Source organism: Aotus nancymaae, unplaced genomic scaffold (assembly GCF_030222135.1).
Source record: "Aotus nancymaae isolate 86718 unplaced genomic scaffold, 86718_ANA_hifiasm-v0.15.2.pri h1tg000057l, whole genome shotgun sequence".
Classification (NCBI taxonomy): Eukaryota; Metazoa; Chordata; class Mammalia; order Primates; family Aotidae; genus Aotus; species Aotus nancymaae.
Genome location: NW_026988471.1, coordinates 69,098,298 through 69,115,496, shown reverse-complemented (window position 1 = coordinate 69,115,496; position 17,199 = coordinate 69,098,298). Strand labels below are relative to the sequence as shown.

At 40.9% G+C, this 17,199-nt stretch overlaps 1 protein-coding gene across 14 annotated transcripts in view; it reads left to right on the top strand.

The window, feature by feature from the left end:
- The window catches only part of TIA1 (TIA1 cytotoxic granule associated RNA binding protein), a 36,954-nt gene extending 27,875 nt beyond the window's left edge, over positions 1–9,079 (top strand). For 8 of the 14 annotated variants that reach the window (XM_012433936.3, XM_012433934.2, XM_012433937.3 and 5 more), the window contains 6 exons: positions 545–653; positions 1,040–1,135; positions 1,243–1,327; positions 2,432–2,555; positions 3,405–3,550; positions 6,447–9,079. In XM_012433936.3, coding sequence (XP_012289359.1) covers positions 545–653; positions 1,040–1,135; positions 1,243–1,327; positions 2,432–2,555; positions 3,405–3,550; positions 6,447–6,573 — 687 coding nt within the window. In that variant the 3' untranslated portion in view covers positions 6,574–9,079. The other 6 variants (XM_021671067.1, XM_021671069.2, XM_021671068.2 and 3 more) reach the window with 3 other exon arrangements.
- The last annotated feature ends 8,120 nt before the right edge of the window (positions 9,080–17,199 follow it).

The window sequence follows — 17,199 nt, the reverse complement described above, 5'->3', positions numbered from 1 at the left end:
ACACAGCAAGACTCTGTCTCAAAAAATAAATAAATAAAATAAAATAAATTTAAAAATTAAAAGCACCATTGCATTTTAGGAAAGCTTTCATATTTTTTGTAAAGCATTTTCTTTTTTTTTTTTATTTTTTTTATTTTGGTGGAGTCTTGCTCTGTTGCTAGGCTGGAGTGCAGTGGCACGATGTAGGCTCACTGCAACCTCCATTTCCTGGGTTCAAGTGATTCCCCTGCCTTAGCCTCCTGAGTAGCTGGGACTACAGGCATGCACCACCACACCCGGCTAATTTTTTGTATTTTAATAGAGATGAGGTTTCACCATGGCCAGGATGGTCTCGATCTTCTGACTTCGTGATCCGTCCACCTCGGCCAAAGAATTTAAGGAAACAATGTAAGTGTCCAAATTGCTGGGATTACAGGCATGAGCCACCGCAAGGCATTTTCACTTAAAACGTTTGTGAAAAGCACCAAGTTTTCTCTACTGCTAAAAGTTGTTTAACATCAACTAATAGTGACTTCTTTATTGTTTCTAATGTTGTGCGGAACAGGATGCTGAAAACGCCATTCAACAGATGGGTGGCCAGTGGCTTGGTGGAAGACAAATCAGAACTAACTGGGCAACCCGAAAGCCTCCCGCTCCAAAGAGTACATATGAGTGTAGGTGTATTGGAGAAGAAAAGGAAATGTGGAATTTTGGAGAAAAATACAATAGATTTTAAATGTTAGAGCTGTTCCCGGAGACTTATTGCAGAAATAGATGAGAAGCAAATCAAGACTACTGTTCAAAAATGTACTTAGTTTTCATTTTTGTAATTATAAATAATATTATTTCTAATGTCAAGTCTCCTATTAAGTAGAAAATACTGGGTAATTTTTTAGACATTTGTTGGGGAGGTTTAATCCTGGACTGAAGTATAATATGTATAATATGAGCATTTTGATCAAGGTTAATGTTACCTTTACAGTAGTGTAGTGAATGCTGCCTTTCTCTTTCTGCACATTTTATTTAATGAATTAAAGACATAAACCTTTTCTCTCACCAGCAAATACCAAACAGCTATCATATGATGAGGTTGTAAATCAGTCTAGTCCAAGCAACTGTACTGTATACTGTGGAGGTGTTACTTCCGGGCTAACAGGTATGGGAGCCTTCCCTGTGTGGCATTAATATTTAAAGTGCAAAGTTTAATGTTCGTAGGATTTATTTATAACTTGGTGTGATTTGTTTTTGTTTTTTGTCTAACAGAACAACTAATGCGTCAGACTTTTTCACCATTTGGACAAATAATGGAAATTCGAGTCTTTCCAGATAAAGGGTATTCATTTGTTCGGTAAGGATGGTTTTTTTAAAAAAACTTTTTCCTTGCTAATATAACTGGAAAATCAGAAAAGAAATAAAAATAAAAAACTTGTTCCTCCAAAATATTTTTTGAACACTTACATTGTTTTCTTAAAAATTTACCTTGGTTATAAAGAAATCGAAATTTCGGCGGGATGCAGTTAATCACACCTGTTTTCCCAGTACTTCGTTAGGCCAAGGTGGGTGGATCACCTGAGGTCATGAGTTTTAGACCAGCCTGCCCAACATAGTGAAACCACCCCGTCTCTACTAAAACAAAAATTCACTAGGTGTGGCGGCACATGCTTGTAATCCCAGCTACTCAGGAGGCTGAGGCAGGAGTCACTTGGACCCAGGAGGTGGAGGTTGTTGCAATGAGCCAAGATCATAACCACTGTACTCCAGTGTGGGCAACAGAGCCAGACTCTGTCTCAAAAAGAAAAAAGAAATCGCAGTTTCTCTAATATCTAACATATTTGCCACTGTGATTTTTTTTTGAAACAGAGTCTTGCTCTGTCGCCCGGGTTGGAGTGCAGTGGCATGATCTCAGCTCACTGCTACCTCTACCTCCTGGGTTCAAGCAATTCTGCTTCAGCCTCTTGAGTAGCTGGGATTACAGACGCACGCCACCATGCCCAACTAATCTTTGTATTTTTAGTAGAGACAGGTTTCACCACATTGGTCAGGATGGTCTCGATCTCTTGACCTCGTGAACAGCCTACCTCCCAAAGTGCTGGGATTACAGGCATGAGCCACTGCGCCCGGCCACCTCTGTGATTTTATAGCTCCCTCCTTCTAACACAAGGCCAGCAAATACACATTCTCAACACAAGTTTTCCCAGAACTACAAGATCTTTGAAAAAAAAATAGCAAAGAAAATGTGCCATGTTATTGATTCTTTTTTTTTTTTTAATATTTCTTTTTCTACTTTTTACTTCTTTTTTTTTTCTTGGGTCACTCGATAAATGGGCCAGAGTTATTGATTCTTTTATGCAAACTGTTTTACCTCAGACTCAACCTGATTTTTAAAAATAGGTTTTATTCCTAAATATTTAAAAGAATTTGTATTGGTGATTCTTAATATTGTTTTCAATAGGTTCAATTCCCATGAAAGTGCAGCACATGCAATTGTTTCTGTTAATGGTACCACCATTGAAGGTCATGTTGTGAAATGCTATTGGGGCAAAGAAACTCTTGATATGATAAATCCCGTGCAACAGGTGAGAGGGTTCTTAACTTTGAGAAATAATTGTTGGACTAATAATATTATTTTAAAGTGAAGATTGTTGATAATCCTTGTTAATAAATTTCTAGCTAAAATGATAGTACATAAGGGCTGTTCGTACATGTATTATAGTTCCAGAATGGTGTTTCATGGATTGCAGTGGTGACATGATGAATGTGACCGCCTCAATTGACTCATGCTCACACAGTGGATTTTAAAATGCTCCGAGAAACCTAAAAGGGTATTAAATCTTTTTTTAATACTTAGTAGATTTATTCACATACTATTTGGAGAACTCACAAGCATGCTTGACTCAACTGAAACGAAAATAAAGCTGTAAATATAGTTATGGCCTTGGCATTTTTCTTCCAGATTTTGCTGCCTTATTTTTTTTTCCAGGCAGCTTTAGTAATTCAAACTTAATTCCACAAAGATTTCTATGAGGAAATTGTAAATGGAGCACAGAGATGGGAGTAAGCAAATCCTAAACTATATAAGTTTCTTAAGTAAGCTGAATATAGAAATAAGTAATCATATCTTCTCTATCTAAAGGAAACAATTATGTGGATAGTATGCCAAACACTTAAACATTATATTAAGTTTAATATTTATTACTAGGGTATCAACTGATGCCTTCCAAAATTTATGCTATTCAGAGTATCATGTAGAGTTACAGCAGTCTAACCTCACTTTTTAATTTTTTTTTAGCAGTCAACTCTTGTTTATCCTGTCATTTTAATTATAAGGATGGCCCTGTGTGTTTTGGCTAAGAATTTGTGGTATTAACATATTAGGATTGTATATATACAGTTAACTTCAAATAATACTAAATTTTACTTAATAGCAGAGTCAAATTGGATATCCACAACCTTATGGCCAGTGGGGCCAGTGGTATGGAAATGCACAACAAATTGGCCAGTATATGCCTAATGGTTGGCAAGTTCCTGCATATGGAATGTATGGCCAGGCATGGAACCAGCAAGGATTTAAGTAAGCATATCTGACCTCTTCCTTTACTAACCTTTGAAAATGTCTAAAGAAATTTTAAGTAGGAAGAAATTTTAAGAATTAGTGAGTAATATGGCCCCTTGTGTAAAGCATAACTATAGCCTTGAAAGGACTTATTTTTTAGTAAGAAAATAAGAGCTTAATAGTTGTTAAGCTTTTCACATGACTAATGGTCATTTAACCATTCTTATATACACTGACTTTGATGCTAGTTGTTGTATTCATTATGCTTTTTTCTGTACGAAGGGTTTATTCATGTTTGTTTTGTTTTGTTTGAGACAGAGTCTCACCCTGTCACCCAGGATGGAGTGCAGTGGTGCAATCTTGGCTCACTGCAACCTTCCCCTCCTGGGTTCAAGCAATTCTCCTGTCTTAGCCTCCGGAGTAGATGAGATTACAGGCATGCACCGCCACGCCCAGCTGATTTTTGTATTCTTAGTAGAGATGGGGTTTCGCCAAGTTAGCCAGGCTGGTCTCAAACTCCTGACCTCAGGTGATCCACCCGCCTCAACCTCCCAGTGTGCTGGGATTACAGGTATGAGCCACTGCACCCAGCCTCATGTATTATTATACTACAAGCTTCCTTATACACCCTGAATTATACTATTTTACTTACATTTCTGAAAAACACACTGGAAATAAAAATACTTAGGATGTTAAAAAATAATTTTGTAGGCTGGGTGTTGTGGTTCATGCCTGTAATCCCAGCATTTTGGGAGGTTAAAGCTGGCAGATCAGTTGAGGCCAGAAGTTCAACACCAGCCTAGCCATCATGGCAAAATCCCACTACTGCCAAAAATACAAAAATTAGCCAGGTATAGTGCTACACACCAGTAGACCCAGCTACATGGGAGGCTGACGCAGGAGAATCACTTGAACCTGGGAGGCGGAGGTTGCAGTGAACTGAGACCATGCCCCCACACTCCAGCCTATGCAACAGAGCAAGACTCTGTCTCAAAAAAAAAAAAAAAATTGTGTTGTCGAGCACAGTAGCTCATGCCTGTAATCCTAGCACTTTGGAAGGCCAAGGCAGGTGGATCTCTTGAGTCCAGGAGTTCGAGACCAGCCTGGGCAACATGGTGAAATCTCATCTCTACAAAAAGTACAAAAGAATATTAGCCAGGTATGGTGGTGTGTGCCTATAGTCCCAGCTATTCGGGAGATTGAGGTGGGAGAATTGCTTGAGCCTGGGGAGATGTAGGTTGCAGTGAGCTGAGATCATACCGCTGTACTCTAGCCTGGATGACAGAATGAGAACCTGTCTCAAAAAAAAGAAAATCTGGTAATGTTGAGAATTTTTATGAGCTTACATATGCTAATGATTGCTTTCATTTCTTCTTTGAGTAATATAAATGTTAGTTCTTTTATCATTGTGGGAAACCTACCTGGCTCTTCCAGGGAGCAGCTTACTCAACAAATAGTGTTCAACCAAGATAGAGATGGACAGTTTTCTTTTCCAAAAGTAGTGGGGTTGGGTTTTTCTATATTCAAAAGAGGTGAATGTTTATAGGTTCAGGGTATTTTCTTAGCTTTAATTTCTAATAAAATTGAACTGCCCAAATTAAACATAGAGGGATGCTTGATTTTTTTTATTTTTTATTTTATTTTATTTTATTTTTGAAACAGAGTCTCACTCTGTCGCCCAGGCTGGAGTGCAATGGCTCAATCTCAGCTCACCGTAACCTCCACCTCCCAGGTTCAAGCAATTCTCCTACCACAGCCTCCTGAGTAGCTGGGGTTACAGGGATGTGCTACCACACCCGGCTAATTTTTGTATTTTTAAGTAGAGACGGAGTTTCATCATGTTAATCAGGCTGGTCTCGAACCCCTGACCTGGTGATCCGCCCACCTCAGTCTCCCAGAGTGCTGGGGTTACAGGTGTGAGCCACCACGACTGGCTAGGATGCTTGATTTTAAGAGGAAAATACTAGGCTGGGCGTGGTGGCTCATGCCTGTAATCCCAACACTTTGGAAGGCCTAGGTTGGCGGATCACCTGAGGTCAGGTGTTCGAGACCAGCCTGATCAACATGGAGAAACCATGTCTCTACTAAAAATACAAACATTAGCCAGATGTGGTGGTGCGCACCTGTAGTCCCAGCTACTGGGGAGGCTGAGTCAGCAGAATTGCCTGGGAGGCAGAGGTTGCAGTGAGCTGATGGTACCACTGCATTCCAGCCTGGGTGATAGAGTGAGACTCTGCCTCAAAAAAAAAAAAGAAAAATACAAAATTAAACACTAAGAGAACTAAACATAAGAATATAATATCACCGGCCAGGTGCAGTGGCTCACACCTGTAATCCCAGCACTTTGGGAGGCTGAGGTGGATGGAACACCTGAGGTCAGGAGTTCTAGACCAGCCTGACCCACATGGAGAAACGCTGTCTCTACTAAAAATACAAAATTAGCCAGGCATATTGGCGCATGCCCGTAATCCCAGCTACTCGGGAGGCTGAGAAAGGAGAATCACTTGAACCCAGAAGGCGGAGGTTGCGGTGAGCTGAGATCACACCATTGCACGCCAGCCTGGGCAACAAGAGCAAAACTCTGTCTCAAAGAAAAAAAGGAAAATTAGCTGGGCATGGTGGCATGTGCCTGTAATCCCAGCTACTCAAGAGGCTGAGACAGGAGAATTCCTTGAACCTGGGAGGCGGAGGTTGCAATGAGTCTAGCCTGGGGGAGCAGAGCGAGACTCTGTCTCCAAAAAAGCTTCAAAAAAGGAAAAAACCTTAGTAAAAGCTTTCATTTTCCCTGGCATAAGTTATTCTATTTGGGTTTTTTAAAAAGTATGTTTCCCATTTCCCGTATTTATTCTTGCCAATACTTTCTTTTAATCAATGGATTTCCTCTCCCCTCTGCTTCTTTCACATTCTCCACCAGTCAGACACAGTCTTCTGCACCGTGGATGGGACCAAATTATGGAGTGCAACCGCCTCAAGGGCAAAATGGCAGCATGTTGCCTAATCAGCCTTCCGGGTATCGAGTGGCAGGGTATGAAACCCAGTGAAAAAGGACTCCAGAATCTAAAGCCAGTGGCTTGAGGCTACAGGGAGTGTAGTAAAGCCGTTGTTTACTTAAAGATTTATCAAATCAGTCAGTGCAAATGTCAGATACAATGTATTTATTTAAAAGATTCATTTTTAATCATGAAATTACTTATCATCCACATTGTTTTAAAAAGAAACAAGATGCTGGATGTCTGCCAACTTTTGCCTTCATTACCTTTTTTGATAAAGTTTCTCAGATCCTTGTTTCAAACACAAATGCAGGGATTGCTGCCACTTTTTAAATATTAAGAGGCAGAAAATTGCACAATATTGAACTTTTTTCCACTAAAGTAGTGTGCAGTTCTAGTTTGCATTCCTGATATGATTTAAAACATGTAATATAAAGACGTTAAAAAAAAAAAACAACCAAAACTGTGCAGAGTCTAGAAGTTCTTTGTAATCTTCAGCTTATGCACAATTCTGTTTTAGGTTTTAAAAAAAAAAGGCATTGTTTGAGCTGTCCCATCTCCGCTGTTATACTTTTGGGGTTTTTTAATATAAATTATTAGTTTACATCATTTTTGTATCTACATCTTTTTCACAAATTTGTCTTGCCTTATTAAAGTTCTGTAAAGTATACTTAAATGAGAAAATGATGTTCATTTAGATTGAAAACTTTTCTCAGATGGATTGATAATTGCATTCATCTTGTGTTTTATATAAGAAGGTGCCTCAAGAATTCTCTGTTGGATTTGTTTAAAAGGATTTTTATCTTCTGTGATAAACTTTGCTGTGTACCAGGAACTATAAAAACAAAAACTTGTTACTAAAGAAAATATCTGAAATGTGATAAGTTCTTCTGCCATGTTAATTTCATGTGTCAACTTCAACATTTACATGTATTATTTCATTATGTAAAATGTTTTAGCAATTTAATATTTTGCACAGTTAGCAAACTTTGTATGTCATTTCCTTCAAGGCATTATGCAGAGTTGACATGAGATTTATAAGGTTTTAAGTTGTTTGCATGTGAAAATCAAATACATACTTTGGTAGTCTTTGAATACAAAGTCATCTGCTCTTGTTTTTCAAGAATTTTGAGATACAAAGTAGTATGTAAAGGAATATATTAATTTGCCATTATCTAGGTAGATTTACTCAAAAAGAGTGAATCAACTTAATATGTACAAATGATAGCTGTGAAACTGTCTTTGTGTCAGGCTTGGGGTTCATTGTGACCTCCAAATTTTGTCTGAAGGACCAGCTGGGCAAAGTGTTTTTTAAATGTTCAGAGGCCAAAAGATAAACAAAAAAAAACCTTAAAATCCTACCTCCTTAAACAGCCTTCAAAGAAGAGAATCCTCAGTGCAATCATTATTTTGATTCTTTTGGTACCTGTTTTCCTTGAGTTTCCAATTTTATTATTTTGGGGTGCTCCAGGCATTAAGAGGTTTAATCTTTGATGGCATTGTTCTAGTTTTGAAATTTCTAGCATATTTCAGAGTCTCTTAGAAGACTTGTGTGGGAAATTTCATTTTGTTTTCACTGAAGGTCACAAACCTCCTTCTTCTTTGACTCAGAGAGGAAAGGTCCCAGTATACACATTTGAATAGTTGATGGTTTTTAAGACCTTCAAAGAGCTTCCAGCATTTTACCTAGAAACAGAAAAGGCCTGCAAAATCTTAAGTTTCCTGGCCTGCATTTCCCAGGTAGGGGCAAATGACTCTAAGCTGGTTTCTAGGCCAATACCCTAGTAAACCAGAGCCCAGGAAAGACAGCTCGAGTGTTTAATTCTCTGGAGCTCAATTCTATGCAGTTGTGCTATTTCATTAAGTCACTGTGTATTTTTAAGTGTTGATACATTAAAAGTCGCTTTATGGAAGATGCGTAAATTTTTTAAATACTTGGAAATTTTATTTCCTTGTTAATATCTACAGATCAGGGCATGTAACCAAAAGCAGCTTAAATGAAATATTAAAAAATGAAATATCAGGAAGCTATTTTTAGATTTCTTCTGGCATATGTTTCTATTTTAGGACCCTCATTTTTCTCTTATTAAAAAAAAATTATTTCCTGTACATCTCATGGACTGCAGGGTAAATTATTTGGGCATAAATAATTTAAACAAAAGTATAGTTTTCTTTCATTTTGACTGTCTCCACTAATAGTTTTTATTTGGCAGTATATTTGGTTATTGCACAAATCTTAAAAATGTACATTGACTGCTTTTTGAGGAGAAAGTGGTATCAGTACTCATGAAAAGGTTACTACTGAACAGATTCACATTTTAGGAACACCTATCTTTAGTTTAAATCTTACTCTTAGTTTTCAGTCTAAAAATCATACCAGTATTAGTATCAGGTAAGGAAATTAAAGTTTTTAAAATGGTTTCATTCTCTGCAATACGCAAATTCAGATTTTACTTTCTGGTACTGTAAAGAACCTGAAGTGATTCACACTTAATGGGTATTAATCCAGTATTATTTACCCTGTTTGGATATTAAAGTTCCTTTATGTTTTCTATAACCTGTGGGATCTTCTTGCAGTGATTATTGTGTGAGATTTTTTTTTCTTTTTGGTCTAGCCGTGTTGTTATATTCACTCAGGTATTTGTTAATTTATCAGAAATCTTATTTCGGAATCAGTGGTTTACATTGGGTTACTGTTTAACACCAAATGGAATTGGCATTCTGCAGATTTAATTAATTATGAAATCAGTGTCTCATTTTCCTTGCTGATACTTGTTGAAAATGTGAATCACATTCTAGTCTTTATTTTCTTTGTGTTTGTTCCTGTGCTTCCTCATCTTCCTTTTATTTATGTGTTACAGTTCTATTCCGTTTGAGAAGGCAGTTGTTAAGAACTAGATTGCAGGTACAAAGACAGGTTTACTAAGTACTCTGCAGTGCTCCTGAGGCTACAGTTGAATTAGAAAAACAAAATGTACTTAGGAATAAGAAATTGAGTTGCATAATTCAACTGAGGCTACAGTTGAGTTAGAAAAACAAAATGTACTATAGGAATAAGAAAGCAAATCTTTCAAATCAGAGTGATTTTTTTTTTTTTTTTTTTTGAGACAGAGTGTCTGTTGCCCAGGCTGGAGTGCAGTGGCACTAGGCACTATCTTGGCTCACTGCGACCTCTGCCTTCTGGGCTCAAGTGATTCTCCTGCCTCAGCCTCCCGAGTAGCTGAGACTACAGGCACACAACATCACACCTGGCTACTTTTTGTAATTTTAGTAGAGAAAAGGTTTCACTTGGCTGGTCTCAAACCCCCGACCTCCGGTGATCCACCCGCCTCCATCTCCCAAAGTGCTGGGATTACAGGTGTGAGCCACTGCACCCAGGCTGAGAGTGATGATTTCTTTAAAAAAGAAAAAAGAAAAAAAAAAAGATGTCCCCGCCCCCCACCCTCACCCTGCTCCCAGGCTGTGTCCATTTAAAAATATACATATATATTTTTTTCTTTCTTAAATGTTCTTTATTTCATGAAATCATCAGTCTTAAGCATGAGCAGGAATAAACCCAGAAGGAACTCAATTCATTCTTCCTGGATTTTCACTGTGTGTTATTAAATCACAAAAATGATAGTCCCCAATCATTTCTTTATAGGAGGTTATTACATTTTATTACAGTCACTACATTTTGACTGTTGTGTTTAGAATTTGAAGAATGTACATCCAAATTGATGAATTTTAATTTAAGAGCCTTAATAAAATGTGTGAGTGTATCTCAAGTAGGGTTTTCTCCCTTCATTTGAAGACCTTAATTCATATTCATATTAACCTACAGGTGTCAGTGGTCAATGGTAGCAGGTTTTTTTGTTTGTTTGTTTGTTTTTTTAAATGAGATGGAGTCTCTCTCTGTCACCTAGGCTGGAGTGCAGTGGAACAATCTCAGCTCACTGCTGCCTCCACCTCCTGGGTTCAAGTGATTCTCCTTCCTCAGCCTCCCTAGTAGTTGGAACTATAGGTATGCACCATTACACCCAACTAATTTTTGTATTTTTTTAGTAGAAGATGGGGTTTTGCCATGTTGCCCACGCTGGTCTGGTCTCTACTGGCCTCAAGTGATCCACCTGCCTCAGCCTCCCAAAGTGCTGGGATTACAGATGTGAGCCCCTCGCCCAGCTGAATTTTTGTGTTTATAGTAAAGATAGGGTTTCACCATGTTGGCTAGGCTGGTCTCCCAACCTCAGGTGATCCACCTGCCTCAGCCTCCCAAAGTGCTGAGATTGCAGAAGAGAGCCACTAGGCCCAGCCAATGGTAGCATTTCTTGAGTGTCTTGCAGTTAGAAATTTCTGCTCACTCAGATGGCTATTTGCAGCACTAGCTTCAGAGAGGAGATTTTGCCAAGATTGACCAGTAATTAATTACACTGTGGCTCCTAAAGCTGAAGGGTAAAGTTACTGAGATAGTAAATGCGACTTTAAAAAGGAAAAAGAAAACTTCTTTACTAGGTGATACTGTTCAGAAAATAGAGATTAAGTACAACTGTGTATACTGGATAAATGAGATCCTTAGCTATTTATCCTTGTTCAGCTCTAGAATGTCAACAGCCAGACTTATGCCCACCAGGCAGGATTTTGGAGGATCCTTCTGTGGAAAAACTGAGTGACTCCTGAGAGACGGCAGTTACATTTGTGAGCACCCACTAAAAAAGCCAACTGGCCACCAATCCCTCTACAGCCAGTCAATAAGGCCTGCTTATGTACACAAATCTTGCAGACAGGTTTTTAATGCTTCGCTTTTATATGGGATGGGAAAATACTACTAGAAAATTGAGGAAACCTTTGTGAAAGGTACTTCTAAACAAAAAGTAACTCAATTAGAAAATTTCCAGGAACTGGAAGATCCCCAGGTAAGAGAAGATGCTGTATTCAAGAAATTTTGATGGCTGGCCGCAGTGGCTCACGCCTGTAATCCCAGCACTCTGTGAGGCTGAGGCAGGTGAATCACAAGATAAAAGGTTGAGACAATCCTGGCCAACATGGTGAAAGCCCATCTCTACTAAAAATACAAAAATTAGCTGGGCGTGGTGGCACGCACCTCTAGTCCCAGGTACTCAGGAGGCTGAGGCAGGAGAATCACTTGAACCCAGGAGGTGGAGGTTGCAGTGAGTTGAGATCGCGCCACTGCACTCCAGCCTGGTTGACAGAGCAAGACTCCGTCTCAAAAAAAAAAAAAAAGAAATTACGGCCAGGTGCAGTGGCTTACACCTGTAATCCCAGCACTTTGGGAGGCCAAAGCAGGCAGATACCTGAGATTAGAGTTTGAAACCAGCCTGGCCAACATGGTAAAACCCCATCTCTACTAAAAATACAAAATTAGCCAGGCAGGGTGGTACATGCCTGTAATCCCAGCTACTCAGGAGGCTAAGGCAAGATCATCACCTGAACCCAGGAGGCAGAGGTTACAGTGAGCCAAGATCGCATCACTGCACTCCAGCTTGGGCAGCAAGAGCAAAATTCTGTTTCAAAAACACACAAAAATACAAAATTAGCTGGGTATGGTGGTGCAGGCTTGTAATCCCAGCTACTTGAGAGGCTGAGACAGAAGAATCGCTTGAACCCAGGAAGCAGTGGTTGCAGTGAGCTCAGATGGGACCACTGCACTCCAACCTGGGCGACAGAGCGAGACTCTGTCTCAAAAAACAAACCAACAAACAAAAAGAAATTAGAAGGCCAAATACAGCGACTCAGGCCTATAATCCCCAACAATTTGGGAGGCCAAGGTGGGAGGACTGTTTGAGCCCAGGAGTTTGAGACCAGCCTGGGCAACATAGCAAGACCTAATGTCTACAAAAAATAAAATTACACCTTTAATTCCAGCATTTTAGGAGGCTGAAGCAGGTGGATCACCTGAGGTCAGGAATTCAAAACCAGCCTGGTCAACATGGCGAAACCCCATCTCTACTAAAAATACAAAAATTATCTGGGCATGGTGGCACATTCCTGTAATCCTAGCTACTCAGAGGCAGAGGCACAAAAATCACTTTAACTCGGGAGACTGAGGGTGCTGAGAGCAGAGAGATCATTCCAGTGCACTCTAGCGTGCAACAGAATGAGACTCTGTCTCAAAAAAATAAGTAATTAAAAAAAATAGGGCGGGTCATGGTGGCTCACTTCAATAATCTCAGCACTTTGGGAGGCCAAGTCGGGTGGATCACCCACCTGAGGTGAGGAGTCCAAGATCAGCCTGGCCAACATAGGGAAATCCCATCTCTACTAAAAATGCAAAAAGTAGCCAAGCATGGTGACTCACACCTGTAATCCCAGCACTTTGGGAGGCCAAGATGGTGGATCACAAGGTCAGGAGTTCCAGACCAGCTTGGCCAATATGGTGAAAGCCCATCTCTACTAAAAATACAAAAATTAGCCGGGCACGGTGGAAGGCACCTGTAGTCCCAGCTACTCGGAAGGCTGAAGCACAGAATATAGCTTGAACCCAGGAGGCGGAGGTTGCAGTGAGCCAAGATTGTGCCACTGCACTCTAGCCTGGGCAACAGAGCGGGACTGTCTCCAAAAGAAAAAAGCAAAAATTAGCCAGGTATGGTGGCGTATGCCTGTAATCACAGCTACGTGGGAGGCTGAGGCATGAGAATCACTTGAACCCAGGAGATGGAGGTTTCAGTGAGCCAATGTAGTGCTACCGTGCTCCAGCCTGGGTGATAGAGGAAGACCCTGTCTCAAAAAAAAAAATAGAGCAGGATAGTAGTAAAATACCAGAAAAAAAATTTAAAGTATGAATTAATGCAGTGAAAATACTAAAAGACAAGGAACTACTTTAGAGCATAAATCAAAAGTGAAGGGAGAAAATAAAGTTGGCTCAAAAAATACAGGAGGTTTAATAAGCAACCAACAGGAATCTCAGGAAAAGAACTAAGAAAATAGAGTGGGTAGAATTTATTTTATTTTATTTTTATTTGTTTATTTTTTAGATGGAGTCTCACACTGTCGTCCAGGCTGTAGTGCAGTGGCGCAATCTCGCCTCACTGCAATCTCCACCTCCTGGGTTCAAGCAATTCTCCTGCCTCAGCCTCCTGAGTAGCTGGGACTATAGGCGTGCACCACCATGCCCAGCTAATTTTTTTTTTTTTTTTTTTTTTTTAGTAGAGACGGGGTTTCACCATGTGGGCCAGGATGGTCTTGGCCTCCTGACCTTGTGATCCACCCACCTCGGCCTCCCAAAGTGCTGGGATTACAGGTGTGAGCCACTATGCCCAGCTAGAATTTATTTTATTTTTTTTGAGACAGACTCACTCTCGCTTTGTTGCCCAGGCTGGAGTGCAGTGGTGCAATCTCGGCTCACTGCAACCTCCTCCTCCTGGGTTCAAGCAATTCTCCTGCCTCAGCCTCCTGAGCAGTTGGGACTACAGGTGCCTGCCACCACACTCAGCTAATTTTTGTATTTTTCATAGAGACCAGTTTTCACCATGTTGGCCAAGCTGGTCTCGAACTCCTGACCTCAGATGATTTGCCTGCCTTGGCCTCCCAAAGTTCCAGGATTACAGGCGTGAGTCACCATTCTTGGCCTATAATTTATTTTAAAATATAAGAAAATTTCCCTGATGAAATGATGAGCTTCAAGTTGAAAAATGGCTATTATTGAGTTAACATGGTAGTAAAAAGATCCATATGAAGCTATACCACCATGCAATTTTAGGATACCAGACAATATTCTAAAAGTTACCAAATGGAAAAGGATTGAAAGTAATATTAACCTTCATCTTCCTTCATGGATTAAAAAAAAAAAAGTAATATTAGCCTTAGATTCTCAACAGCAGCCAGGTGCAGTGACTCAGGCCTATAACTCCTGCACTTTAGGAGGCCAAGGCAGGAGGATAGCTTGAGGCTAGGAGTTCAAGACCACCCTGGGTAACATAATGAGGCCCTATCTCTACAGAAATAAAAGATTAGCTGGGCAAGGTGGCTAGCCCCCGTAGTTCCAGACACTCAGAAGATGGGACAATCACCCAGGAGTTTGAGGTTGCAGTGAGCTATCATGCTGCTGCACCCCAGCCTGGGTGACAGAGACCCTGTCTCCAGGAAAAAAAGTTCAGTGTGTCTAGAAATGGGATCCAACAAAGGAGTGAAATAAGGGGAAGTTCAGGGAAAACAGCTGTGACTCAACTGGGCATCCAGTCTAGATTGATGGCCAAAGGGCTAGACCTGATTGACAGGCTGGACTGGGCAAAGAATTGGATAGTAAGACATCTCGCAGTGCTATAGAGGATGTGAGAAGACAAATGCTATAATTGAGCTGGGCATGGTGGCTCACACTGGTATTCCCAGCACTTCGGGAGGCCAAGGCCAGCAGATCACCTGAGGTCAGGTCAGGAGTTTGAGACCAGCCTGGCCAATATGGCAAAACTCCATCTCTACTAAAAATACAAAAATTACATGTCCTTTGTAGGGACATGGATGAACCTGGAAACCATCATTCTCAGCAAACTGACACAAGAACAGAAAATCAAACACCGCATGTTCTCACTCATAGGCGGGTGTTGAACAATGAGAACACATGGACACAGGGAGGGGAGCACTACACACTGGGGTCTGTTGTGGGGAAATAGGGGAAGGGACAGCAGGGGGTGGGGAGTAGGGGAGAGATATCATGGGGAGAAATGCTAGATATAGGTGATGGGGAGGAAGGCAGCAAATCACACTGCCACATGTGTACTAAGCAACAATCTTGCATGTTCTTCACATGTACCCCAAAACCTAAAATACAATAAAAAAAAGAAATACAAAAATTAGCCAGATGTGGTGGTGGGTGCCCATAATCCTATCTACCTGGGAGGCTGTGCCAGGAGAATCACTAGAACCCAGGAGGCAGAGGGTGCAGTGAGCCAAGATCACACCATTGCAATCCAGCCTGGGCAACACAGTGAGACTGCATCTCAAAAAATAATAATATTTAAAAATTAAAAAGTGGCAGGGCACGGTGGCTCACGCCTGTAATCCTAGCACTTTGGGAGGCCGAGGTGGGTGGATTACCTGAGTTCAGGAGTTCAAGACCAGCCTGGCCATGATGGTGAAACCCCATCTTAAAAAAAAAAAAAAATGTAAAAAAAGAAAAAAAATTAAAAAGTCAAAAGTCAAAAACCAATGCTGGTGAGGCTGCAAAGAAAAGGGAACACCTATACACTGTTGATGGGAATGTAAATTAGTTCAGCCCTATGGAAAGCAGTTTGGAGATTTCTCAAAGAACTCAGAACCGAACCCCCATTCTACCCAGCAATCCTATTACTGGTTATATACCCAAAAGCAACAAGTCTTTCTGCCAAAAAGATGCATGCATTTGCATGTTCGTTGACGTGCTATTCACAAAAGCAAAGACATGGAATCAACCTAGGTACCCATCAGTGGTGGATTGGATAAAGAAAATGTGGTACATATTGTCAGGTTACAACCTAACCTGGGATCCAAGGGGAATTGGTGGATGGCTGGCGGGTAGTTCAAAGAACACCAGGAGAGCTTTAGGCAGGTGGGACATGGCTTTATCATGGGCCTCCCTCACAGTGTTGGTGATACATTTAGGCCCCTCACAGACAATAGTGGCTCAGAGCCAGGTGATGAGCCCACCCATAACATGGTTACATAACTGATTATGTAATGCATGGGGTTGTGTGCCTGAGCTCCAATCCTGCTGTGTCATGCTAAACTGGATGTCTACCTTGGCCTGCTCTTGACTGCCACGCAGCCATTTTCTTTACACTCTACCTCCTAGGCCAAAAGGGTCCTCTTAGTGGGGACACATGCCCACAGGGCAGCACCCTGGGCCCATAAGCCACAGCAACAATACAGGGAGCAGTAGCCTACTTCCAAGACCAGCTCAGTCATGGAACCCCTACCCAGGCGGCACTGAAGGAATTATGAAACAGATGCAGAAATAGAGTGCAAAGTGGGATATCAGGGGGCTAACAGCCTTCCAAGCTGACAGCCTCAAGCAGACTCTGACCCACATATTTATTCTCTGAACAGGTGATTATTATTAACAAACAGGTGTTCTGTGTTTTCTCATAGAACAAAAATAAAGGCAGGCAGCTGGTACCTGCTTATCACTGATCAAAGACAAACTACAAAGCATTTTCCACGAGGGAACCATGGGTACAGGGTCACATATCCCATGCTTAAAGAACTAGTTTAACTTGTGTTAAACTAGTTATTATATACACATACTGTTAACCACTTTAGAACACCCTGAGCAGTTTTCTGCTTGGGGGGCCAGCTCGGTTTTCCTTGCCATCACTCTCAGCAAACAATATAGTCCATCATACACTCAGCAACCTACCACTAATATTCCTGCTATGCTGCCCATGATTATCAGTGCCCAACATAAGCCAGAGCCCACAGACACCACCATCTCCACAGGGGATTGTCAGTAAGGCTCTCAACTGCATTAATCTCCTGTGAGATCCTTTGCAAGGCTGCTGTTATGTTTTATCAATTGCCCAGAATAAAGGTATAACATTATGTCCCTATGAGGGCACAGGTGCCACCTTGGACAGCCATTACTATATCTAAGGCCATTCAGTTTTGCAGCACCACCCTTTTAGTTTAACCTCATTGGTTAACAGGAGGAGGGAGACTCAGGTGTAATTTAGGGCCCAAGCTGTGTGCTCTGTAAGCACTGTAGCCTGT